The sequence below is a fragment of the Muntiacus reevesi genome, chromosome 1 (genome assembly GCF_963930625.1).
Source record: "Muntiacus reevesi chromosome 1, mMunRee1.1, whole genome shotgun sequence".
Lineage (NCBI taxonomy): Eukaryota > Metazoa > Chordata > Mammalia > Artiodactyla > Cervidae > Muntiacus > Muntiacus reevesi.
In genome coordinates this window covers 10,577,911-10,602,736 of record NC_089249.1, presented here as the reverse complement: position 1 = coordinate 10,602,736, position 24,826 = coordinate 10,577,911, and the positions used below count along the sequence as shown (strand labels likewise).

At 37.9% G+C, this 24,826-nt stretch overlaps 1 protein-coding gene across 3 annotated transcripts in view; it reads right to left on the bottom strand.

Moving 5' to 3' along the window:
• GAS2L3 (growth arrest specific 2 like 3) overlaps positions 1-24,826 on the bottom strand; it is a 34,621-nt gene that overhangs the window by 5,254 nt on the left and 4,541 nt on the right. The window contains exons 2-8 of one of the 3 annotated variants that reach the window (XM_065937583.1): positions 16,839-16,886; positions 16,618-16,684; positions 10,467-10,635; positions 8,987-9,102; positions 4,543-4,684; positions 3,571-3,634; positions 512-650 (exon numbers count right to left, since the gene is read on the bottom strand). In XM_065937583.1, coding sequence (XP_065793655.1) covers positions 512-650; positions 3,571-3,634; positions 4,543-4,684; positions 8,987-9,102; positions 10,467-10,506 — 501 coding nt within the window. In that variant the 5' untranslated portion in view covers positions 10,507-10,635; positions 16,618-16,684; positions 16,839-16,886. The remainder of the gene's footprint in view (positions 1-511; positions 651-3,570; positions 3,635-4,542; positions 4,685-8,986; positions 9,103-10,466; positions 10,636-16,617; positions 16,685-16,838; positions 16,887-24,826) is intronic. The other 2 variants (XM_065937574.1, XM_065937567.1) reach the window with 2 other exon arrangements.

Genomic DNA, 24,826 nt, shown 5'->3' with positions numbered 1-24,826 from the left:
CTGGCAGATCACGTATGTAGGGGTAGACATTGAATATATTCATACAGCACATGCAGGTTTCAGGAAATGTGTTTTCTTTCTTTTAGTTTTCATAACAAGACTAAAAGTCACTTATTTTCTTTGTTCAAAATACCAAACACCACTTATATTCAGCAGTACAAATTAGCACTAACCCACAATATAAATAATGTGGTGAATCTAAATCTAGTTCTGATACATACTTTATACAAAATAAACATTTTTCTTATTGCTATACGGTCTTCATAATGATCACATAAATGATTATTCTGTACAGATAATGAATCCTAGTTTACCTAACCAATGTTCAATTTGAGAGTATTTACATTGCTTCCAATTTTTCACCCTTACAAATAACAGTGCAATAAACACTTACATTAGCGCTACATTCTTTTCCCCTTTTCAATGACAATAAAAATGAAAGAGGAACACTTGTGGCAAACTATGAGACTCTGGCGCGTCACAGCTGGAAGAGAGCGTGACAGTTACTTACAGCTTCATGCAGCTCTTCATGCTGACAACACGATTTTGGAATGCTGATGGAATCTTCAGGCCCAGAAGTATTAAGTAAAGTCTCTTCTAGTTCAATTTCTTTCTCAAGTTTTACTAATACTGGTGGCTCAACCCCATATCTGAAAATCAATTATGAGATCTCATCAATCAAGTGAAGTATGAGGCAAGTACTTCCATGTATATCACAATAGGTTATCTTTTAAATTTAAATAAAGTCTGTATGACTCTCTTCTACCAGTTGTTTCATCAGAACATCTGAAAACGCTTTTTAATGTCACTTAGACTGCCCAAATTCAGAATATCACCTTTACACCATAGCATATATATTTGGGTTACTGAATGCTCCCAATATTCCATCTGGGATCCTAAAGGTACCTTTAAAAATCAACTCATATCAGGAACAAGACAAGGATGCCCACTCTCACCACTACTATTCAACATAGTGTTGGAAGTTTTGGCCACAGCAATCAGAGCAGAAAAAGACGTAAAAGGAATCCAGATAGGAAAAGAAGAAGTGAAACTCTCACTGTTTGCAGATGACATGATCCTCTACATAGAAAACCCTAAAGACTCTTCCAGAAAATTACTAGAGCTAATCAATGAATATAGTAAAGTTGCAGGATATAAAATTAACACACAGAAATCCCTTGCATTCCTATATACTAACAATGAAAAAACAGAAAGAGAAATTAAGGAAACAATACCATTCACCATCGCAACAAAAAGAATAAAATACTTAGGAGTATATCTACCTAAAGAAATGAAAAACCTATAAATACTTAGGAGTATATCTACCTAAAGAAATGAAAAACCTATACATAGAAAACTATAAAACACTGATGAAAGAAATCAAAGAGGACACAAACAGATGGAGAAACATACCGTGTTCATGGATTGGAAGAATCAATATTGTCAAAATGGCTATTCTACCCAAAGCAATCTATAGATTCAATGCAATCCCTATCAAGCTACCAACGGTATTTTTCACAGAACTAGAACAAATAATTTCACAATTTGTATGGAAATACAAAAAACCTCGAATAGCTAAAGTAATCTTGAGAAAGAAGAATGGAATTGGAGGAATCAACCTGCTTGACTTCAGACTCTACTACAAAGCCACAGTCATCAACACAGTATGGTACTGGCACAAAGACAGAAATATAGATCAATGGAACAGAATAGAAAGCCCAGAGATAAATCCATGAACCTATGGACACCTTATCTTTGACAAAGGAGGCAAGGATATACAATGGAAAAAAGACAATCTCTTTAACAAGTGGTGCTGGGAAAACTGGTCAACCACTTGTAGAATGAAACTCGAACACTTTCTAACACCATACACAAAAATAAACTCAAAATGGATTAAAGATCTAAATATAAGACCAGAAACTATAAAACTCCTAGAGGAGAACATAGGCAAAACACTCTCTGACATAAATCACAGCAAGATCTTCTATGACTCACCTCCCAGAATATTGGAAATAAAAGCAAAAATAAACAAATGGGACCTAATGAAACTTAAAAGCTTCTGCACTACAAAGGAAACTATAAGTAAGGTGAAAAGACAGCCCTCAGATTGGGAGAAAATAATAGCAAATGAGGAAACAGACAAAGGATTAATCTCAAAAATATACAAGCAACTCCTGAAGCTCAATTCCAGAAAAATAAATGACCCAATCAAAAAATGGGCCAAAGAACTAAACAGACATTTCTCCAAAGAAAACATACAGATGGCTAACAAACACATGAAAAGATGCTCAACATCACTCATTATCAGAGAAATGCAAATCAAAACCACAATGAGGTACCATTACACGCCAGTCAGGATGGCTGCTATCCAAAAGTTACAAGCAATAAATGTTGGAGAGGGTGTGGAGAAAAGGGAACCCTCTTACACTGCTGGTGGGAATGCAAACTAGTACAGCCACTAAGGAAAACAGTGTGGAGATTTCTTAAAAAACTGGAAATAGAACTGCCATATGACCAAGCAATCCCACTCCTGGGCATACACACTGAGGATACCAGATCTGAAAGAGACACGTGCACCCCAATGTTCATCGCAGCACTGTTTATAATAGCCAGGACATGGAAGCAACCTAGATGCCCATCAGCAGATGAATGGATAAGGAAGCTGTGGTACATATACACCATGGAATATTACTCAGCCATTAAAAAGAATTCATTTGAATCAGTTCTAATGAGATGGATGAAACTGGAGCCCATTATACAGAGTGAAGTAAGCCAGAAAGATAAAGAACATTACAGTATACTAATACATATATATGGAATTTAGAAAGATGGTAATGATAACCCTATATGCAAAACAGAAAAAGAGACACAGATGTACAGAACAGACTTTTGAACTCTGTGGGAGAAGGTGAGGGTGGGATGTTTCGAAAGAACAGCATGTATATTATCTATGGTGAAACAGACCACCAGCCCAGGTTGGATGCATGAGTCAAGTGCTCAGGCCTGGTGGGCTTGGAAGACCCAGAGGAATCGGGTGGAGAGGGAGGTGGGAGGGGGGATCGGGATGGGGAATACTTGTAACTCTATGGCTGATTCATATCAATGTATGACAAAACCCACTGAAAAATTTAAAAAAAAAAAAAAAAGAAAGAAAAGCAAAAAAAAAAAAAAAAAAATCAACTCATGAGTGAAGATAGAATTGAACTAGGTATGGAGAATACCACACCTTGGCTGTCTTATCAAACCCTCTTTGTGTTCAAAGGACTTGCATCAATGTGAACTGCTTAAAGCTTGCATGCTCTTATTCTACTCTTAACCTAAAAATCTAAGTGCCCACTTTTATAGTTTAATATTAAATAAAGGCAAGTTATATGAACAAGCAAATGTTGACACAGCTCACGTGAACAAAGTTACTAAAGGAAGAAAAAGAAAGAAAAGATAGTAAATTAAGTTACTTTATTCCAATTAAAAATTATTTTCACTTATAGAAAATAGTATTCTAGACAAAATAAAGTAGCCTGAAACATCTTTATGACTTTGCGCAAGCCTGAAATATTGTGGAATACATACCTTGAGACAATTCGACCAATTTCAAGAAGACAAAGATATACCTGTCTTGGATCTTTGTGCAAAACTGTGAAAAAATAAGACCACAAATTTTAAGGGGCAAATTAAACAGGCAATTATACATATATAAATACTTTGAGGGAATATACAGGCAGTCAAGTAAAAACTTAGATAGCTTTCAGTTTGGTCACTGCACAGATGCTTCTGCTGAATTAAATGAAATGAGAATCAATAATTCTCCAGTAGAGCATGATTTTTTTAAATGAACTGTCAAAAACATTAACCCATTTAGATAACCAAGTTGGCAGCTTCTGTTTATGAGGTAAATCTAAACATCATGAGTATACATCATTTGACCTTCGGTTATTTCTGTAATCATATGGTCAAAGAGAGATGACCAGTAATTTAAACTTCGTTGAGTAATTCTTGATTTTTTAAAAATTGTTTTATTTATTGGACTCACAGAATGTGGGATCTTAGTTCCCCAATCAGGGATCGAACCCATGCTCCTTCCATTGGGAGCTCAGAGTCTTAACCACTGGACCACTAGGGAATCCCCTAATTCTTTTTTTTTTTTTTTCCCATTAATTTTTATTAGTTGGAGGCTAATTTCTTTACAATATTGTAGTGGTTTTTGTCATACACTGACATGAATTAGCCATGGATTTCCTAATTCTTAATTAAAACATTAATTAGCTAATAAGCATTAGTCCAGAATTTTCCCATAGCCAGTTCATTTAGGAAGTAAAGTCTGTCTAAGCCATTCTAGATATATAGGATTTATAACTACAAACAAAAAGTTTAATCATGTATTTGATTTGGAATCTGATTCTCTAATTGTTTCACATCTATTTAGAACATAAATTTTTCTAGGAAAATGAGACGTGGCATTTGAGTTCTTATTTGGAAAGAAAAACTAGAAGTGAGGCATACAAAAATATCCTAATAAACATTAAATACGACTACAACACTTACCTAAACCTTCAGATTCAAAGAGGTAAGTCTCATCAACCCCAATGCGCCTGCACCAGTGAAGGAAGTTCGCAGTATTGTCTCTAGCAAAGAATGAACCAGATGCAGCGTCTTTCTTACAGGGCACTTTTCTCATTGGAAAATTCTGGAAAAGACAAAAGAATAATTTCAAACAAGTATCAAGAATATTTTCATTAGATATCCATTTTAACATGGCATTAAAATGGGCATTAATAAATGTTTAGTCCCTTGAAGGTAGCTAAAGACTACACAGCACCAGGGAGAAGAAATGCATCTTCAAAAATTATTTTGCTTTTTTGAATAAGTATTGGGTTGGCCAAAAAGTTCATTTGAGTTTTTCTGTACCATCTTATGGGAAAACCCAAACAAACCTTTTGGCCAACCCAATATATTCCAGAAAGTCATTTCTAGGAAAACAGTCTGGTCAAAATTAGCAGTTCAAGTCAGTTCAGTCATTCAGTGATGTATGACTCGTTGCAACCCCATGAACTATAGCGTGCCAGGCACCTTGTCCATCACCAAATCCCGGAGTTTACTCAAACTCATCTCCATTGAGTTGGTGATGCCAACCAACCATCACATCCTCTGTCTCCCCCTTCTCCTCCCACCTTCAATCTTTCCCAGCATCAGGGTCTTTTGCAATGAGCCAGTTTTCACATCAGGTGGCCAAAGTACTGGAGTTTCAGCTTCAGCATCAGTCCTTCCAATGAACACTCAGGCCTGATGTCCTTTAGGATGGACTGGTTGGATCTCCTTGCAGTCCAAGGGACTCTCAAGAGTCTTCTCCAACACCACAGTTCAAAAGCATCAATGCTTCAGCACTCAGCTTTCTGTATAGTCCAACTCTCACATCCATACATGACCACTGGAAAAACCATAGCTTTGACTAGAGGGACCTTTGTTGATAAAGTAATGTCTCTGCTTTTTAATTTCATGACTGCAGTCACCATCTACAGTGATTTTGTAGCCCCCAAAAATAAAGTCTGATACTGTTTCCACTGTTTCCCCATCTATTTGCCATGAAGTGATGGGACCAGAAGCCATGATCTTAGTTTTCTGAATGTTGAGTTTTAAGCCAACTTTTTCACTCTCCTCTTTCACTTGCATCAAGAGGCTCTTTAGTTCCTCTTCACTCTCTGCCATGAGGGTGGTGTTATCTGCGTATCTGAGGTTATTGATATTTCTCCCAGCAATCTTGATTCCAGCCTGTGCTTCATCCAGCCCAGGATTTCTCATGATGTACTCTGCATATAAGTTAAATAAGCAGGGTGACAATAAACAGCCTAGATGTACTCCTTTCTCTATTTGGAACCAGTCCGTTGTTACATGTCCAGTTCTAACTGTTGCTTCCTGGCCTGCATAGAGATTTCTCAGGAGGCAGGTCAGGTGGTCTGGTATTCCCATCTCTTTCAGAATTTTCCACAGTTTGTTGTGATCCACACAGCCAGTAGTGTGGGCATAGTCAATAAACCAAATGTAGATGTTTTTCTGGAACCCTCTTGCTTTTTCGATGATCCAGTGGATGTTGGCAATTTGATCTCTGGTTACTATGCTTTTTCTAAATCCAGCTTGAACAACTGGAAGTTCATGATTCATGTACTGTTGAAGCCTGGCTTGGAGAATTTTGAGCATTACTTTGCCAGTGTGTGAGATGAGTGCAATTGTGCGGGAGTTTGAACATTCTTTGGCATTGCCTTTCATTGGGATTGGAATGAAAAGCTGACCTTTTCTGTCCTGTAGCCACTGCTGAGTTTTCCAAATTTGCTGGCATATTGAGTGCAGCAATTTCACAGCATCATCATTTAGGATTTGAAATAGCTCAACTGGAATTCCATCACCTCCACTAGCTTTGTTCGTAGTGATGCTTTCTAAGGGCCACTTGACTTCACATTCCAGGATGTCTGGCTCTAGGTGAGTGATCACACCACTGTGATTATCTGGGTCATGAAGATATCTTTTGTATAGTTCTTCTGTATATTCTTGCCACCTCTTCTTAATATCTTCTGCTTCTGTTAGGTCCATACCATTTCTGTCCTTTACCGAACCCATCTTTGCATGAAAAGTTCCCTTGGGATCTCTAATTTTCTTGGAGAGATCTCTAGTCTTTCCCATTCTGTTGTTTTCCTCTACTTCTTTGCACTGATCACTGAGGAAGGCTTTCTTATCTCTCTTTGCTATTCTTTGGAACTCTGCATTCAAATGGGTATATCTTTCCTTTGCTCCTTTGCTTTTCACTTCTCTTCTTCTCATAGCTGTTTGTAAGACCTCCTTAGACAACCATTTTGCCTTTCTGCATTTCTTTTTCTTGGGGATGATCTTGATCACTGCCTCTTGAACAATGTCATGAACCTCTGTTCATAGTTCTTCAGGCACTCTATCTATCAGATCTAATCCCCTGAATCTATTTGTCACTTCCACTGTATAATCGTAAGGGGTTTAATTCAGGTCATACTTTAATGATCTAGTGGTTTTCCCTACTTTCTTCAATTTAAGTTTGAATTTGGCAATAAGGAGTTCATGATCTGAGCCACAGTCAGCTCCCGGTCTTGCTTTTACTGACTGTATAGAGCTTCTCCATCTCTGGCTGCAAAGAATATAATCAATCTGATTTCGGTGTTGACCACCTGGTGACGTCCATGTGTAGTCTTCTCTTGTGTTGTTGGAAGAGGGTGTTTGCTACGACCAGTGAGTGCGTTCTCTTGGCAAACTTTATGAGCCTTTGCCCTGCTTCATTCTGTGTTCCAAGGCCAAATTTGCCTGTTACTCCAGGTGTTTCTTGACTTTCTACTTTTGCATTCCAGTCTCCTATAATGAAAAGGATAGCTTTTGGGGTGTTAGTTCTAGAAGGTTTTAAGAATGGCATGAGAATTCCAAAGCACATCTTTATAGTACCTCTCTCCAAACATAAATACAAATACAAAATTATTGCTGTTAAAGGTTTACAGACAGACAACTTTTTGCTTACTTCCTTATTTGCAGATTTACAAATATGGTTCTGAGTTTCTTGAGGAGAACCTCACTAACAAAATAGTAGCCCATTCTTAATTCAAGATCTTTGAAAATCGATGATCTAAGTTTTACAGAATCCTATGTTTTTAGTTTTACTATCTGGACCAAATAATCCTGCTGAGGCTGAGCAGTTTTCAGTTTTGTCTTGAATTTTTACTTGAAATAAGAAATTCGTGTATGTGATTTTTAAGATGCAACAGGCAGAGCAGGCTATGTCTTTCTTCCACCTCTACCCCTCAGCTCCTTCCACTCCCGGGCGATAACCACTATTACTAGTTCCTTATATTTCCTTCCTGTTGCTATTATATTCCAGAATTAAAATAGCTTTCTGAGTTTTTCTAATTGTATGTAGGAAAAAAAAATCAACCAACACTGCCAAATGTAAAGCTGGTTGGTAGTAACTGAAATCTCATCCACATTTCAGTGAGACATCTCTGTACACAAGCATATGTGTCCCTACATACTGCTGCACAAACACACTCTTCTGTAGGCTGATTGTGTAAGTGCATATGCACACTTAATGACAGGTTGCAGGCATCCTTTAGGGTAAATAAAATAGTCATTTCTAATGAACAGATAATATTCCACTATTTAGGTACCATAATTAATTTTAAACAACTTCTTTACTGATAAGCATTTAGGTTGTTCTTAAATTTTTTTTGCACGATAATTCTTGTGAATTTGTGGTTATTTTTTTAGAATAAATTTCTGGACTTAGAATTATCTTACATATCAAACAATATGCTTTATTTTCAATGTGATATATATTACCTATTCTCTCCCAGAAAAATGGTACTACTTTATATTTCTACCAGCGCTATGCTTATGCTTAGAACCCACACTCACAAACCTCAGATCCCATGAATGAAAATATCCATATTTGATAAAGAGAGGAAACCTTATCTACCTCAAATCAAACCCTCATGATCAATGGAGGAAAACTGTCTAAGAAAAGTATTATTCATTCAAACAATGCTTATAGAATTTACCACCAAGATAGTATATAAAGAATACAAAGATGATGATGACGATAGCTCTTAACTGTGTGCCAGGAACCATCATAACCTCTTTTTTCATTTAAACTCTTACAGTAACCCTATAAGGAAGGGACTATTATTCTCAGGCAGAGCTAGCTGTTACATATTTACTATTGACCAGGCACGAAGCTAACCACTGTTTCTATATTATCTCATTTAATTTTGCTGACTCCTCAAATCTATATTCTATAAGGTAAATGTTAATATCTCCATTTTACAAGTGAGAATTTTTTTTCAGATGCTCAAAAAGATTAAGTAAATTATCCAAGATTTACATACAGTTGAGGTGGAAGTTTATAACCTTGTAGAAATAAAAAATGTCCATAAACAAATCAACATGTACCAAAATACAAAATCACTACTGTCAAACATCTTCTTACCACAGGTTCTTCAGAGTTGTATGTTTTCACCATGTTTTGAAGAACATCAATCAGCTGGCATAACAGCACTCCATTATCAAGTTCTTCCAATAGCCTTTCAGCCTTAACTTCAATACCTAAGAACATATTTCAAAGCTAAGATTCTTCCAGAAACGGTAAATTCAAACAATATGGCTAAAATTTAATTAAAAGTAATCAGATTATAGCTGAAACACTAGACAAACACGAGATCAGACCCCAAGTATTCACTCTTAGATATTACAGTTAAAACAGCAGATAATGTCAAATTAAGTGAAAGTCAAATGAAGCAAAAATATCTGTGGTATAGAAGCACAGAAAAAATAAAGTGACATCTACTTTATTTCATTTAAAAACACCAAAGTGTTTTATATTTCAATATTCACTATTCAGTTTTGATTCACTGCACATTACAGCTGTATGCACAAGAAAGATTCTCTATAAGATGAACTTTGTTGCAATTTAAAAATGAAAGAGCAATATAACAAGCATTCAGGAAATACCAGCTTTTCACCTCTAAAATCTTCTTTTTGGAAGCATTATTACATAATAAACTTCAAAAAAATTATCCAAATCTTCAAACTGATATGAGATCTTTAGAGTGAGTGTTTACGATGTTTTCAATTATCTTGAAAGACCATAGATGAAATGTATGTATATCTTTTCATGAAAACTTTGGAAGGCTACACAAAATTCTGTTATTTAAAAGAGGTTTCCCCCACCCCCTGACCCCGGGGGGAAAGTTCACAGCACTCACACCCTCTGAGTAAAGAAGTAAGATGCCATGTATTCCCCATCCTAACACTTCCTCCTGGGTTTCATATGCCTGTGCCCTCAGAGCTTCAGAAACAGAAGTGAAGTGAAGGTTGTTCAGTTGTGTCCCACTCTTTGCAACCCCATGGATGGTACAGTCCATGGAATTCTCCAGGCCAGAACACTGCCGTGGGTAGCCGTTCCCTTCTTCAGGGGATCTTCCCAGCCCAGGGATTAAACTCAGGTATCCCACATTGCAGCTGGATTCTTTACCAGCTGAGCCACCAGGGAAACAGAGATCATTTTAATTACAGCATAGATTCCAACCAGAATCTCACGCTTTACACAAGTTTAAGGGGGAAAAAAAAAAATCAAATATAGACTCCCAAATTAGACCGACATACTTAAATTTTTTTTTAATATTAACAATGAAATCATTGATTATTCACAGCTTTTACTATTTGACCAGTACTTGACCTCTACCATTAAGCCTCAAACTTGCTTATTATTCAAGCCCTGGAGGTCAGAGTGAACCTGAATATCTTCTGTAAGATAGAATGTAAGTTTGGTGAAAATAAGGACATCAAATGTTTCCTTCACTAGAGGATCCCCAACTTCTGGAACAATGATTGCTTGACAAAGAGTAAGATTCTCAATAAACATTTTCTGGGTAAGAGAGTACAATTCTGAATATCTTTGCCAGCCTTACCTAATAAACCAGACAACCAGATTGACAGGTCTTCTTGCATGGGCAACAGGGTGGCCTCATGCCTCACGGCTATCCACTCATCATACTGACAAACATCAGCCAAACCTGGCCCATGTCTGGGGGTCAGAGGGCTCCGAGGACTCAGAGGCAGGTCTTCTCCAAACCACACCTAGAGAAAGCATCAACCAACGGGCACAGCTTGTTAAAAGTCAGGATTCCAGCGTTTATTTAAACAGTGCATCGTAGACCATATTTAAGACACACGCTCAGAGCTGCAGCAGCTCACAGAAAGCTAATACACCAGAAGCAAACGACTGGCCTAGATTCTTGCCTTACTTCCCATATTCAATCCTGTGAGAAGTACAAGTGAATCGCTAACTAAAGGATTCTACTGTCAAGTCAAGGGGATAAAAGTCAACACATAATTATCTTTCTTTCACTTGTTAGCTCAGTAAGTTTAACAAGTTACTTGACCAGAGTCTCAGCGTCTTGGTTGTAAAATGAGTTAATAATACATCTTTGTAGAATGTAGAAGACCTGAGTTTGATCCCTGGGTTGGGAAGATCCCCTGGAGAAGGGAAGAGCTACCCACTCCAGTAGTCTTGCCTGGAGAATTCTTTGGACAAAGGAAGCTGACAGACTACAGTCCATGGGGTCGTAAAGAATTGGACATGACTGAGTGACTAACACACCTGTAGAATGTAGCACTGGGCCTAACAATATTTGTTGAATAATGGACAAATAAATGAATGAATGCACAGATAGCATTTTACAAACTTTAAATCCTAACAACAGTGTTATCTAAAAAATCTATATAATCTGGTCCATCACCTGCTATTGCAAGGCCCACAAGCAAAAAAATGATTTTCACATTTTAAAATGGTAGTTATATAAGCACATACATAATAGCTTCAATTTTGTCTACCAACTCACAAAGTCAAAAATATTTACTAACTGGTCAATCCCTGGTTTAAAATAAAAACTGACATAAACATGCTATCAAACCAACACTTGCAAATTTTGAAACACAATTTGATGTACTTTTAATATAGAATTATTGAGAGAAAAAAGACTGTGCTAAATTTCAATTGAGGGAAGGGCATCAGAGCCCAAGTGGTGAAGGGGTTCTCACAGGAGGAGAGAAACAGAGGATCAGAGTTTGAGTGAGGTGACAGGCATCTACTACACATGGGTACAGCCCCAGGCACAGTGTCAGACCTGAGGCAAGATAAGGAGGGTGTCCACTGGGGACAATGGGGGAACGTCCCAGTGAGGGTGTCAGAACCCAACTGAGCTGAGAAGGGCATCAACTTAGGAGAGCTGGCAGTAACAACGGGAGACATGAGGATTTAACAAGTTGGAGCCAGGTTTCTTCCTGCCAAAGAAGAGAGGTGTAACTATGGACTGAGAGAAAGTCAGAATGAACTCTATGGTATAGGAATGGAGTATTATTACCAGAAAGCAAAGAAGTACTTAAAGAATGATGGAGACATGCAAAGAGACCCAAAAGTCAACTTGAAGGGACTTCTGCTGGCTAAAGTAACAACCATTTGAGCATCAAAATAATGATGCAAGGGAATTATAACCCACTGAATAAAATGGACAACTCTGAGTTCACGCAGATACAAATAAATGAATAAACTGGAATTCTGATGAGGGGTGAGATTTTCATACAGTTTCAAAGTACTTCCACAGAAATACTTATTACAAAGAAAGAAAGAGTAATTTCACAGTTGAGAAACTTATCAGGCAGCAACTTAACTGAGTGGCACAAGTGAATATGATCAATAATGGGACAAATCAAAATCATATGCCACTTAATGGGATGTAGTGAGATGAAACAGCATCCCTCTGATATTCCTGCCAAGACGCATAACCTCAATCTAATCATGAGAATATCAGGTAAATCTAAATTGAGGGACATTCCACAAAATAATTGGTTTATAATATTCAAAAATGTCAAGGTCACTAAAGAAAGCAAACACTGAGATACTGCTCTGGACTGATAGAGAATAAGGGACACGACAACTAAACGCAACATGTGATTCTGAACTGGACACTACTGGGGCAACTGGCAATATTTGAAAGCGGTCTGAATATCAGACGGCAGTACTGCACCAGCATCAGTATCCTGACTCTGGTGGTTTAATGGCGGTTTTAGAGCAGGAAGTCCTTGCACATGAGAAATACACTACTGAAGCTTGGAAGTAAGGGGCACAAGATCTGCAACCTATTTTCAAATGATTCAGCAAATAAAACTTCTGTTCTACACTTAACAATTAGTTGTAGGTTTGTGATTGCTTTTAAGTGAAAAAATTTTTAAGTTTTTTTAAAAAGAGGCATAAAGATAGGTAATATCAAGTGAATTTAGTTCTCTCTTGATTTTTAAAAGCAGATAATTTCCTCCCTAAAATATATTAAACTCACTGAAGTTTATTTGAGGCAAGTCTTAACTATATCAAATTAAAAGTCATATCAACACCATTGTTAGTCCAGACAAACTTGGAGGAAAATAAAGAGCCCCATCGGGATGGGGGATACATGTAAATCCATGGCTGACTCATGTCAATGTATGGCAAAAACCACTATAATATTGTAAAGTAATTAGCCTCCAACTAATAAAAATAAATGGAAAAAACAAAAAATAAAAAATAAAATAAAAAATAAAAAAATAATAAACTAAAAAAATAAAAATAAAAAGACATGCATACAATGCAAAAAAAAGAAAATAAAGAGCCAATTCCAATCTCCTGTGGTAAGAAATAAACACATTTTTAAAAAATCCCTAAGCAAAGAAAGACAAGGAATATATACCACCAGAGGCAAGCAGGAGTAGCAAAACTTAGAAGTACCCAAAGACAAAGAGAAACAAAATTATTTGAGCGGCAGTGGTTCAGGAACTGAGGATAGAGACTGGATAATGAAGTCTTAAATACATGAGGATCCTGTAAAGTTTTAGGAAAAAGATTTTGTTTATTTCCCCAAATTCTCTTAGAATTATTTCAAAGGGAGTATAGCAGCAATTTAATATCTAAATCTTCCCTTCATAAGCACATCTTGTTTCTGTTTATGATCTCGGCACATGATATGCAACCAAAAATATTAGCTGAAAAATTGAGGAATAGATACCAGCAAACGACTTTTTGCACCATCAAAATCAAGATGCATCTTACAATCAATGGTATTTTATAGTCAACACAATGTTATTTGTCGTTTAACTGAGCTAACAAAAGTCAGAGAAGAGGTGAATGTTTGTCAAGGAAAAATGTGTATTAGCTAGGAAGGTGGTCTCAAAAAAATTTTGTGCGAAAATGGAGAAATTAAAACTAATAATTCTAAATTTCTTGCCATATTAGGGAGAAGAGTACTTGGATATTACTATTATTGCAAACAGAAAACTATAAAAACCTGGGGTGATAAAAAGGAATGAATTTGAGTCAGTTGCAGTGAGGTGGGTAAACCTAGAGCCTCTTACACAGACGAAGTAAGTCAGAGAAAAACAAGTATCATACATCAATGCATATACGTGAAATCTAGGAAAAACAGATAGTACTGATGAACCTAGTAGAGAACGTTCTTGTGGACACAGCCAGAGAAGGTGAGTGAGGGTGGGACGAGCTGAGAAAGTAGCACTGACGTATGTAGGCCGTCATGTGTGAAACAGATGGTGGGAAGTTGTTACATAACACAGGAAGGCCAGCCTCAGTGCTCTGTGATGACCTAGGGGGTGGGACTGGTGGGGAGGGGAGGGAGACTGCAGAGGGCATATATGTAATTATGACTGATTCACACTGTTGTATAGCAAAAACCAACACAACATTGTAAAGCAATTAGCACATTAATGTTGTTAAAAGTTAGATGTTAATAACAAAGTCTGCATGTATAAAGATTATTCTCAACCATGCTGAAAACTGTCATATTGCAAACATTCCTAACAATAGGCAGTCTACAGAAGAACTTGAATCAGTGCACAACTTACTGATTTAACCTAACTGACATTTAGGCAAAAATTTAGGCCTGTGTACAAATAGTTCTTTCCTCAGAGAGAGAGAGTTCATAGTTTCTGTCAGGTTTTCAAAAAGGATTAGGACCCAAAAGAGATTAGGAGCTACAGTTCACTGATTTTTAGACTGTAAGTTTACTTACTAATCAGAACCATGGACATAAAAAGGAGCAAGGAAGACCTTCATGAATTAAGTGAATAAGAAACAAATTGAAAACAGCTGTCTACTGGGTGACTCTTCTCTGCAAGGCATTTAGGAATAATGAAGTCTAATTAGCAAAGAGGTGAAAATCCTAGGAAGTTCTCACATTTACCAGGGAAAGAAGCAAAAACTTCCATGAGGGATGTCAAAAGTACTCTTGAAAAAGAATCACTAGAGGTGGATCTGTGTAATCTAGATGAGAGAAAGGTTCATGGAACTATAAGAAAACACTGTGAAAAAAGAAATTTCATCAAGAAAGTATTAGTGGCCAGTAGGATGGAAATGAGAAAAATATGGTCAAGGTGCAATGATAAAAAGCACTCAATAAGGAAGAAAACATAATCAACATGAAATTGACGACACACAAAGACCTGGATAAAAAGAGATAGATGTACATACTCAGATAAAAATGGTTTTTAGAAATAACAAGTTCTGAGCATACTCAGCGTGGATTAGAGAGGACCCAAATAGGTAAAATAAGACCTTCTGGGAGACTGCCATGAACTGCCAAGTCCCAAAGTGAAGTGTAAGTTGCTCATTCGTGTCTGACTCTGTGACCCCATGAACTATACATTCCATGGAATTCTCCAGGCCAGAATACTGGAGTGGGTAGCCCTTCCCTTCTCCAGGGGATCTTCCCAACCCAAGAATCTCCCGCATTGCAGACAGATTCTTTACCAGCTGAGCCACAAGGGTAGCCCAGAAGGAAAACACGATGAGAGAGTTTCCTAGCAAAGCTGCACAGCTCAGAAGCAGAGAAAGCAGCGTCGCAGCCAGAGTTGCTCTTAACCATGTGATAAATTATCTTCTCTAGACTGTCACCCACTGTTATCTTGATGTCTTCTTTCTTAATAAAAAAGAAAAAGACTCTCATGATAATCTCCAGTTTTACACCTGGGTAATTTTGTTGTACCAGTGATACAACCAAACTTCCTAAGTGTCCACTATGTAACACATTCCAGGACACATCTTGCTCATGTTATCTCACTGACTCCTCACAACTACCTAAAAAATAAGTGCTATTATCCTCACCTTAGAGGCAAGGAAGCGGAAACTCAGAGAGGTAAAATAACTTGCCAGGACCTCACAGAGTGGCAGAACTAATATCAGACATGAAATCTGATTGACTCTACAATTCTTACTTTCCAAGGCAAACTTTATTATCAGTTGCTTGCATCTTTCTAAGTAGACCTTTCAGGCAGTTTTTAAGTTAAATTCAGTCATGTTCTATGTATATCAAAAGAAAGAAAACTTTAAAGGATATAAGAATAAGTACTAACTCTGGTGTTGGAGAAGACTCTTGAGAGTCCCTTGGACTGCAAGGAGATCCAACCAGTCCATCCTAAAGGAGATCAGTCCTGGGTGTTCATTGGAAGGACTGATACTGAAGCTGAAACTCCAGTACTTTGGCCACCTCATGCGAAGTGTTGACTCATTGGAAAAGACCCTGATGCTGGGAGGGATTGGGGGCAGGAGGAGAAGGGGACAACAGATGATGAGATGGCTGGATGGCATCACCGACTCGATGGACATGAGTTTGAGTAAACTCCGGGAGTTGGTGATGGACAGAGAGGCCTGGCGTGCTGCGATTCACGGTGTTGCAAAGAGTCGGACACCACCGAGCGACTGAACTGAACTGAACTGAACTAACTCTGGAAATCATTCAAATTCAAATGTAAGATTATTCTGGTTTGTCTCATTATTTCCATCTTGCTTCTCCTCACCAAAAAACTAACCAAAAAAGTTCACACTTTAAATTTTAAGTTTTAATACCATGTTATTTACAGGCATTAAAGGACACATGTACAATTATCTAAAATTAAACTTTTTCATTTGTTTTCATTGAAATCTCTTTTAACTACAAACACATCCTAAATTCTAATGAGAAGAAAATCACAAAATATTCTAATTCTTTTCCTGGGGCAAAATAATTAAGATGAACTCACCAATCCTAAGGTATTTTTGATTCTTACAAATATGCAGTATAAATGAATGCTTAAAGTCTTTTTAGAACTAGAAAGTAAAAACAGAGTATTTCTGTTATTAAATTTGATGCTTAAAAAATTAGTACAATAAAAAAAATTTGTGATAACTCTCCTAACTATTGTAATCTTGTTAAATTGATCTCATTAATTTAAATACATATTTCCCCAAGAAAACCACTTACTTGAATTGCAGGCAGCATGGTCATCTACCCTGAAATTACACTGCTGTTCTGAAAATAAAACAAAACATTAATATTCACACAATGGTAGCTTTTCCATTCCCCCAAACCCTCAACTTATAAGGAACCTGCTTTATTCTATTTGACGGAAAACCTAATACTTGTTCTTCTATTTGGATTTAATTGACAATAGGAGAATTCAATCATACTCCTAGCTTCTTCATAAAAGTACTCCTCATTTGAAAGAGGAAAATCTGAAACACTTTAATATGTTGTTTCTGGTACTAATATCAAAGAAACTCTTGAAGCATTTGACTAGCAAAATAAAATTAACAATAAAACTTAGTTTTATATGAAAAATGCCCCAGAATTTCTCCCTGTGAAGACATTGTAAGTATAATGTAATACAAACATCACAACAGCTGATACTGAAAGTATCTTTCATCTGATCTTTACAAAGAGATCATATAAGTTCATCTAAGCTTCGCATAAATTCACAAGCTAAACCATAAGCCTCTTCTACCAGACAATAAGGTAAAAAAAAAAATATATCAATTTTAACTATGAAACAATACTCAATGCCTTTCTATAATAATTTTTCATAAGTTATTTTCTCCACAAGGTGTTAAAGTCAAAAACCCAAGAGGAACAGGAATTCAAACTCTAAAGTACTACTCTTGAAACCTACAAGAAAAAAAATACAACTTTAATTAAGTTAGATTAAAACAATTCTTTAATATATTTTCAGAGAAAAAAAGAGTTTGAAAACATTCAGAATAATATAGACTATATAAAACCTAGAACTTTTAGATTGCTGAGAGCAGCGTAATACACTGGTCTATTTTTTAATTGTAAACCACCATTAAAACATTCTGAGAAAAAACAGAAAATGGCTTATAAGGCTATAATGCTATCCATTTCCCAGGAAAAGTGACTTTCTTCCCTAAGTCATACCAAACATACCTCAGGCACGGTAACCACTACACATTCCACTTTCCTCTCAGGAATACTTCTGGTACCAAAGCTGAAATGGAACTAAACCTAACTGAAAAGTCTGCTGTTACACATCACATTGGCTTTGTAAGAAGGCAAAGAACAGCAGAATGTTCTTGATATCATTTTTCCTTCTCTCTACCCTAGCAAAAGGCCAAAGTACAATTGAGCATTACTAATGAGCTTGTTATGCTTCCCACGAGCTAATTCAGTGGGGAATACATTTTCCTTTAGCATAAATAATCCTTTGTCCCTAACAAAGATCCACAGTAAGAAGCTTCCGAGACCATTTTTTAAAAATGCAGCAGAGAAGCTGCTCCCATTAAAATAAGGAGTCCCACATAATCAGACAAGAGCCTGAACAGTTGGAACTGCCAACCCCAAACAAAAGAAGGCTTAAATTATAAGGCGTGTGCAAATCAAGAACAGTGACACAGTCACAAAGAAGCTATCACAAGAATGTTTAGCAGTTGCACTTTTTATGGAAAATTCAACAAAATTAGTTTTATGAAAGAAATGAAGAATTTGTGCACAATCTTCAGTCACTGAACTTTAGCAGAGTCTATTTAAATATAATATATATACACATACATATATATATTTTCCACATCATTCTTATCTAATAGAACTACTTTAAAGATGAAAAAAGGATAACCATCTTGATTACCTTTTAAAAGTAGTTACTTAATAAATGTTACTCAGATAAGTTATAACATATCTTCATATGTGGAAAACTATCATGTACACAAATATATGCTCTTACTGGAAAACTTTTATTAGTTGATGAGACTCTATCAGTAATTCATCAATTAACTCCAGAGTATTCCCTGTGTTCCAGATGCTAAGAGTCAGTGATCGATATTTTCGAGCCATTCAATACTCTCTTTCTAAGCCATTTTTGTCTCAAGCATATAATCCCAAAAGCAGCTTCTTGTCTACTGTTAGCCCAGTACCTAACCTGCATCGCAACTGCAATTCTTGCTTCTTACTCAGCTTATTACCTACTTTCCTCTTATCTATCTTTCCCTAAAAGTCTTAGTCTCTGCAATTTTTTTTCCACATAAACTAATTACACTGAATCAGCAACTCTTCATTTTGGAGCTGCATCTTAATTAGCAACTTACTGGCCTTTTTGGTTTCTGTTTTTTGTCTGTCTTTTTGGAGAAGACTACTTTAATTCTGTGCCATCTTGAGGAAGTCTTTTCCTTTATATTTGGGGGGGGGGGGTGGTGGGGACGGCCGGTGGTGGCGGTCGGAAGCTCTCATGTGACCAAGGCCAGACTATTTGCTAATGGGAACCTTCAACAAGACAAACCACAAGTGAGGAATACCAGGCTCAATTTTTTAAATCTGGAGAAAATGTTAGAAGCACATAATAAGCTCATCTACCTGAAACTTGAACAGAACTTGGGCCTAGTCCACTTCGCCCATGGGGTTGCAAAAGTGTTGGACATGACTTACTGACTGAAGAACAACACTCAAAAATAGTTTCAGGCGTGAGATCCTTAAGATTATTTATGGTAAGGCTCTTTATACCAATTTGACTTCAGATCATGATGGGAATAAAAAAAAAGCCAGCCTGTGGAGTGGCTCCTTTTTTCCACAACCGTAGGCTCTGAAACTGAGTACATATATTCCTCACTCACATTATATTAATAAAATACGGTGGGGAGAGCGCAAGTGGCATGGCTCTGTCCTGGAACAAATCAGGGGCCGATTTGTAAAATAATGGCCAAAAAGTAAAGAAATAAAGTAAGATTCCTCAGAAAAATAACATTAACTGCCACTGCGACACAGTGATAGCACCCAGCTGACAGATGAGTGCCAACACAAAGCTGCCGGGACATGATAAGTGCCCAGGCTGGCACAGCGGTCACCACTGAGGAGGGAAGGAAGGGGAGCTCAGGATGCACAGAGGCAGCTGTGCCAACAGGATTCTCATTCAAGAGAAGTGGTGAGAACACAAGTGTTCTCACATTACTCTGTGCTCCCTTCTGTGGGTCAAACACATCTCATCATTTTTAATGCTTCATTTAGAGAAATAGTTGAAGAAGATACCCTGATTTGTTCAGGGGAATTAAAAAAATCCTATTTTCTCAGTTTTAAAATTCTGAGTTAAATATTTCTCAGCTGCCTAGAAGAGAAAATAGAAATGCTGCATTCATACCATCCCCTTCATGGATCACAGCCTTGCCATGGTGAAGGGGCTTGCGTAACTCAATGAAACTATGAGCCATGCTGTGCAAGGCCACCCAAGACAGACGGGTCATAGTGCAGAGTTCTGACAAATCGTGGTACTCTGAAGGAGGAAATGGAAACCCACTTCAGTATTCTTGCCATGAGAACCTCACAAACAGTATAAAAAGACAAAAAGATAGGACACCAGAAGATGAGGCCTCCAGTGGAAGGTGTCCAATATACTACTGGGGAAGACCAGAGGGCAATTACTAATAGCTCCAGAAAGAATGAAGTGGTTGGGCCAAAGTGGAAGCAAAGCTCAGTTTATATGCATTATATGCTCAGTGGCTATGCCTGGTGGTGAAAGTAAAGTCTGATATTGTAAAGAACAATACTGCATGGGATCGTGGACAGTCAGGTCCATGAATCAAGGTACACTGGATGTGGTCAAATACGAGATGGCAAGACTAAACATTTACATCTCAGAAATCAGTGAACTAACATAGACAGGAACGGGCAAATTTAACTCAGATGACCATTATATCTACTATTGTGGGCAAGAACCCCTTAGAAGAAATGGAGTAGCCTTCATAGTCAATAAAAGAGTCCAAAATGCAGTACTTGGGTGCAACCTCAAAAATAACAGAATGATCTCAGTTCATTTTCAAGGCAAACCATTCAACATCATAGTAATCCAAGTCTATACTTCAACCACTGATGCTGAAGAAGCTAAAGTTGATTGGTTCTATGAAGACTATAAAAACCTTCTAGAAATAACACCAAAAAAAGATGACCTTTTCATCACAGGGGATTGGAATGCAAAAGTAGGACATCAAGAGATACACAGAATAACAGGCAAATTTTGATTTTCTAGAGTACAAAATGAAGCAAGACAAAGGCTAACAGTTTTGTCAAGAGAACACATTGGTCACAGCAAACACCCTTTTCCAACAACACAAGAGAAGACTCTACACATGGACATCACCAGATGGTCAATACTACCAAAATCAGATTGATTTTATTTTTTGCAGCTGAGGATGGAGATGTTCTATACAATCAGCAAAAAAAAAAAAAAGAAAAAGACCTGGAGTGGACTGTGGCTCAGAACATGAGATTCTTATTGCAAAATTCAGGCTTAAACTGAACAAAGTAGGGAAAACCACTAGATCAGGTATGACTTAAATTAAATCCCTAATGATTACACAGGCAAAGTGATAAACAGATTCAAGGGATTAAGTCTGGTAGACAGAGTGCCTGAAGACCTATGGATAGGGGTTCATTACATTGTACAGAAAGTGGAGACCAAAACCATCCCCAAGAAAAAGAAATGCAAGGAGGCAAAGTGGTTGTCTGAGGAGGCTTTACAAATAACTGAGGAAAGGAGAGAAACTAAAGGCAAGGGGAAAAGGGAAAGATAAATCCAGCTGAAGGCAAAGTTCTAGAGAACAGCAAGGAAACATTAAAAAAAAAAAAAAGCCTACATAAATCAACAATGAAAAGAAATAGAGGAAAGGGCAGAAACTAAGGATCTAACAGAAGAAGAAGAGATTAAGAAGAGGTGGCAAGAATACACAGAAGAACTATACAAAAAAGATCTTAATGCCCAAATAACCATGATGGTGTGGTCACTCACCTAGAGCCAGACATCCTGGAATGTGAAGTCAAGTGGGCCTTAGGAAGCATTACTATGAACAAAGTTAGTGGAGGTGAAAATTCCAGCTGAGCTATTTCAAATCCTACAAGATAATGCTGTTAAAGAGCTATATTCAATATGCCAGTAAAATTTTGAAAACAGCAGTGGCCATAGGATTGGAAAAGGTCAGTTTTCATTCCAATCCCAAAGAAGGACAATGCCAAAGAATGTTCCAACTATAATTGTGCTTATTTCACATGCTAGCAAGGTTATGCTCAAAACCCTCAAGCTAGAGGCTTCAGCAGTAGGTGAACTGAGAACTTGGAGATGTACAAGCTGGATTCCAAAGGCAGAGGAACCAGAAAACAAATTGCCAACATTTTTCTGAATCATGGGAAAAGCAAAGGAATTCCAGAAAAACATCTATTTCTGCTTCGTTAACTACACTAAAGCCTTTGACGGTGCACAACAAGAGATGGGAGTACCAAACTACCTTACCTGTCTCCTGAGAAACAGGTCAAGAAGCAACAGTTAGAATTGGACATGGAACAACTGACTAGCTCAAAATTGGGACAGGAGTACAACAAGGCTGTATATTGTCACCCTGCTTACTTAATCTATATGCAGAGTACATCATGTGAAATGCCAGGCTGGATAAACCACAAGTTGGAATCAAGATTGCTGGGTGGAATATCAACAACCTCAGAAACACAGATGATACTCCTCTAACAGCAGAAAGTGAGGAGGAACTAAAGAACCTCTTGATGAGGGTAAAGGAGGAGAGTGAAAAAGTTGACTTGAAACAACACTAAAAAAAACTAAGGTCATGGCATCTGGTTGCATTGCTTCATGGCAAATAGGGGGAAAAGTGGAAACAGTGACAGATTTTATTTTCTTGGGCTCCAAAATCACTGTAGATGGAGACTGCAGCCATGAAATTAAAAGACACTTGATCCTTGGAAGGAAAATCATGACAAACCTAGACAGCATATTAAAAAGCAGAGACATCACTTTGCCAACAAAGGTCCATATAGTCAAAGTTACAGTTTTTCCAGTAGTCATGTATGGATGTGAGAGCTGGACCAAAAAGAAGGCTGAACGCCGAAGAATTGATGGTTTCTAATTGTGGCACTGGAGAACATTTTGAGAGTCCCTTGGACTGCAGAATCAAACCTGTCAATCCTAAAGGAAATTAACCCTGAATATTCATTGGAAGGACTAATGCTGAAGCTGAAGCTCCAATACTTTGACCACCTGATGCGAAGAGTGAACACATTGGAAAAGACCCTGATCCTGTGGAAGGCTGACGGCAAAAGGAGAAGGGATCCTTTTGGAGAAGGCAGAGGATGAGATGGTTAGAGAGCACCACTAACTCAATGGACATGAATCTGAGCAAACTCCAAGATAGCAGAGGACAGCGGAGCCTTGCATTCTGCAGTCCACGGGGTCACACTGAGTTAGACGGGACTTGGCGACTGAACAACAAATCCATACAAAACAGATTTCATGTTTTTTAATGTATAAAATAAGTCACCATAAAGGCACCATTGGGGTAGTAGAAAGTAGCAGACCTATCTGGTTTGCATTTCAGATGGTCTTGGAATAGTTGGTTAGCTTCCCTGGGGCTCAGACAGTAAAGCGGCTGCCTGCAATGCGGGAGACCTGGGTTCAGTCCCTGGGTTGGGAAGATCCCCTGGAGAAGGAAATGGCAACCCACTCCAGTACTCTTGCCTGGAAAATCCCAAGGACGGAGGAGCCTAGTAGCCTACCGTTCGTGAGGTCACAAAGAGTCGGACACGACTGAGTGACTTCACTTTCTTTTTCACTTTGGGATAGTTAACTTCTCTGAATCCATGTTCTCATTTGTAAATGGGATACCACCACCTCCCTGCCTCAGGTAAAGATTAAATGAGGTGATACAAATAAAGTAGCTGACACATACCTAGCACTTAGCAAGTGAGTTGTTGTGATGATACCATGATGAAACATAATTACAGTGCACTTAACATAATTCATCAAATTAAAAAGAGATAACAAAACTAATACTGAGAAATCATTAAATGTAATTTGGAAAGCTTCTTTTTTCTAACATAAAAAATTTATAACACACTGTAATATGGTTATAAATGAATGACTCTTTGTGACCCCATGGACTATATAGTCTATGGAATTCTCCAGGCCAGAATACTGGAGTGGGTAGCCTTTCCCTTCTCCAGGGGATCGTCCCAACCCAGGGATCGAACCCAGGTCTCCCGCATTACAGGCAGATTCTTTACCAGCTGAGCCACAAGGGAAGCCCATAAACGAACATTAAAAACTCTAAAATACCAACAACCTAATTGGGGTATACTCCAATGTGGGTCTGTGACATACAAGTCCATTGCTAGAAGAAGTCTTCCGGCGTGTCACACAGAGGCTCTTGGCTCCACTCAAGCTGCCTCCTCAGCATCCTCTCTGCCAGTCCTGCTCATTTCTGTGGCTCTATCACTGCTCATCCAAGCAGTGTCCATTCCTTCATTCATCTGACAAGTATTTCCTCACAGCCTTTATTAAACTAGGCACCCCAGGCAAGAGAGGCATGATGAGCATGGCAGACGTGATGCTCTCAAGGAGCCACTACATTCGCTTGTGTACGTTAGTGAATACACAGATGAACATACAGTTAAATCACGGTAACCGCTTTGGAGGAAAGACCAGAGAGAGAACAGCAGGGGCCTACTTTAAAGACTTAGACTGAGTGATATGCGAATGGTTTTGCCAGAGGAAAAACATGAACTTGAAGAATGGGGGAATCAGCCAGGGAGAGAGAGAAGAGGAAGAGTTCTATGCATAGAGAATACCTTTTACAAAGACTCTGAACAGAGAGCATTTGGTGCATTCTGAGGACCGGAAGAAGCCAGTATGACTGACGCGTGGAGCACGTGTGCTTTAGGATAGGGCTGCAAAGTTAGGCAGTAACCCCACCACACAAAGCCAAGTTGAGGAAATTAGATTTTATTCTAAGTGCGGTAGGAAGCCATGGAAGAGTTTCAACCAAAGGAAAGACATAATGCAATTCATAGTTTTAACAGATCTCCTGTAGCAGGGCGGGAGACATGGGAGAACAATAGTGAGGGGTTTAACAGAGAAAAGGGGGTAGGAAACAGAAGGACAGGTGGGGAAAGAACCAGAGGCTACAGTGAGAGGA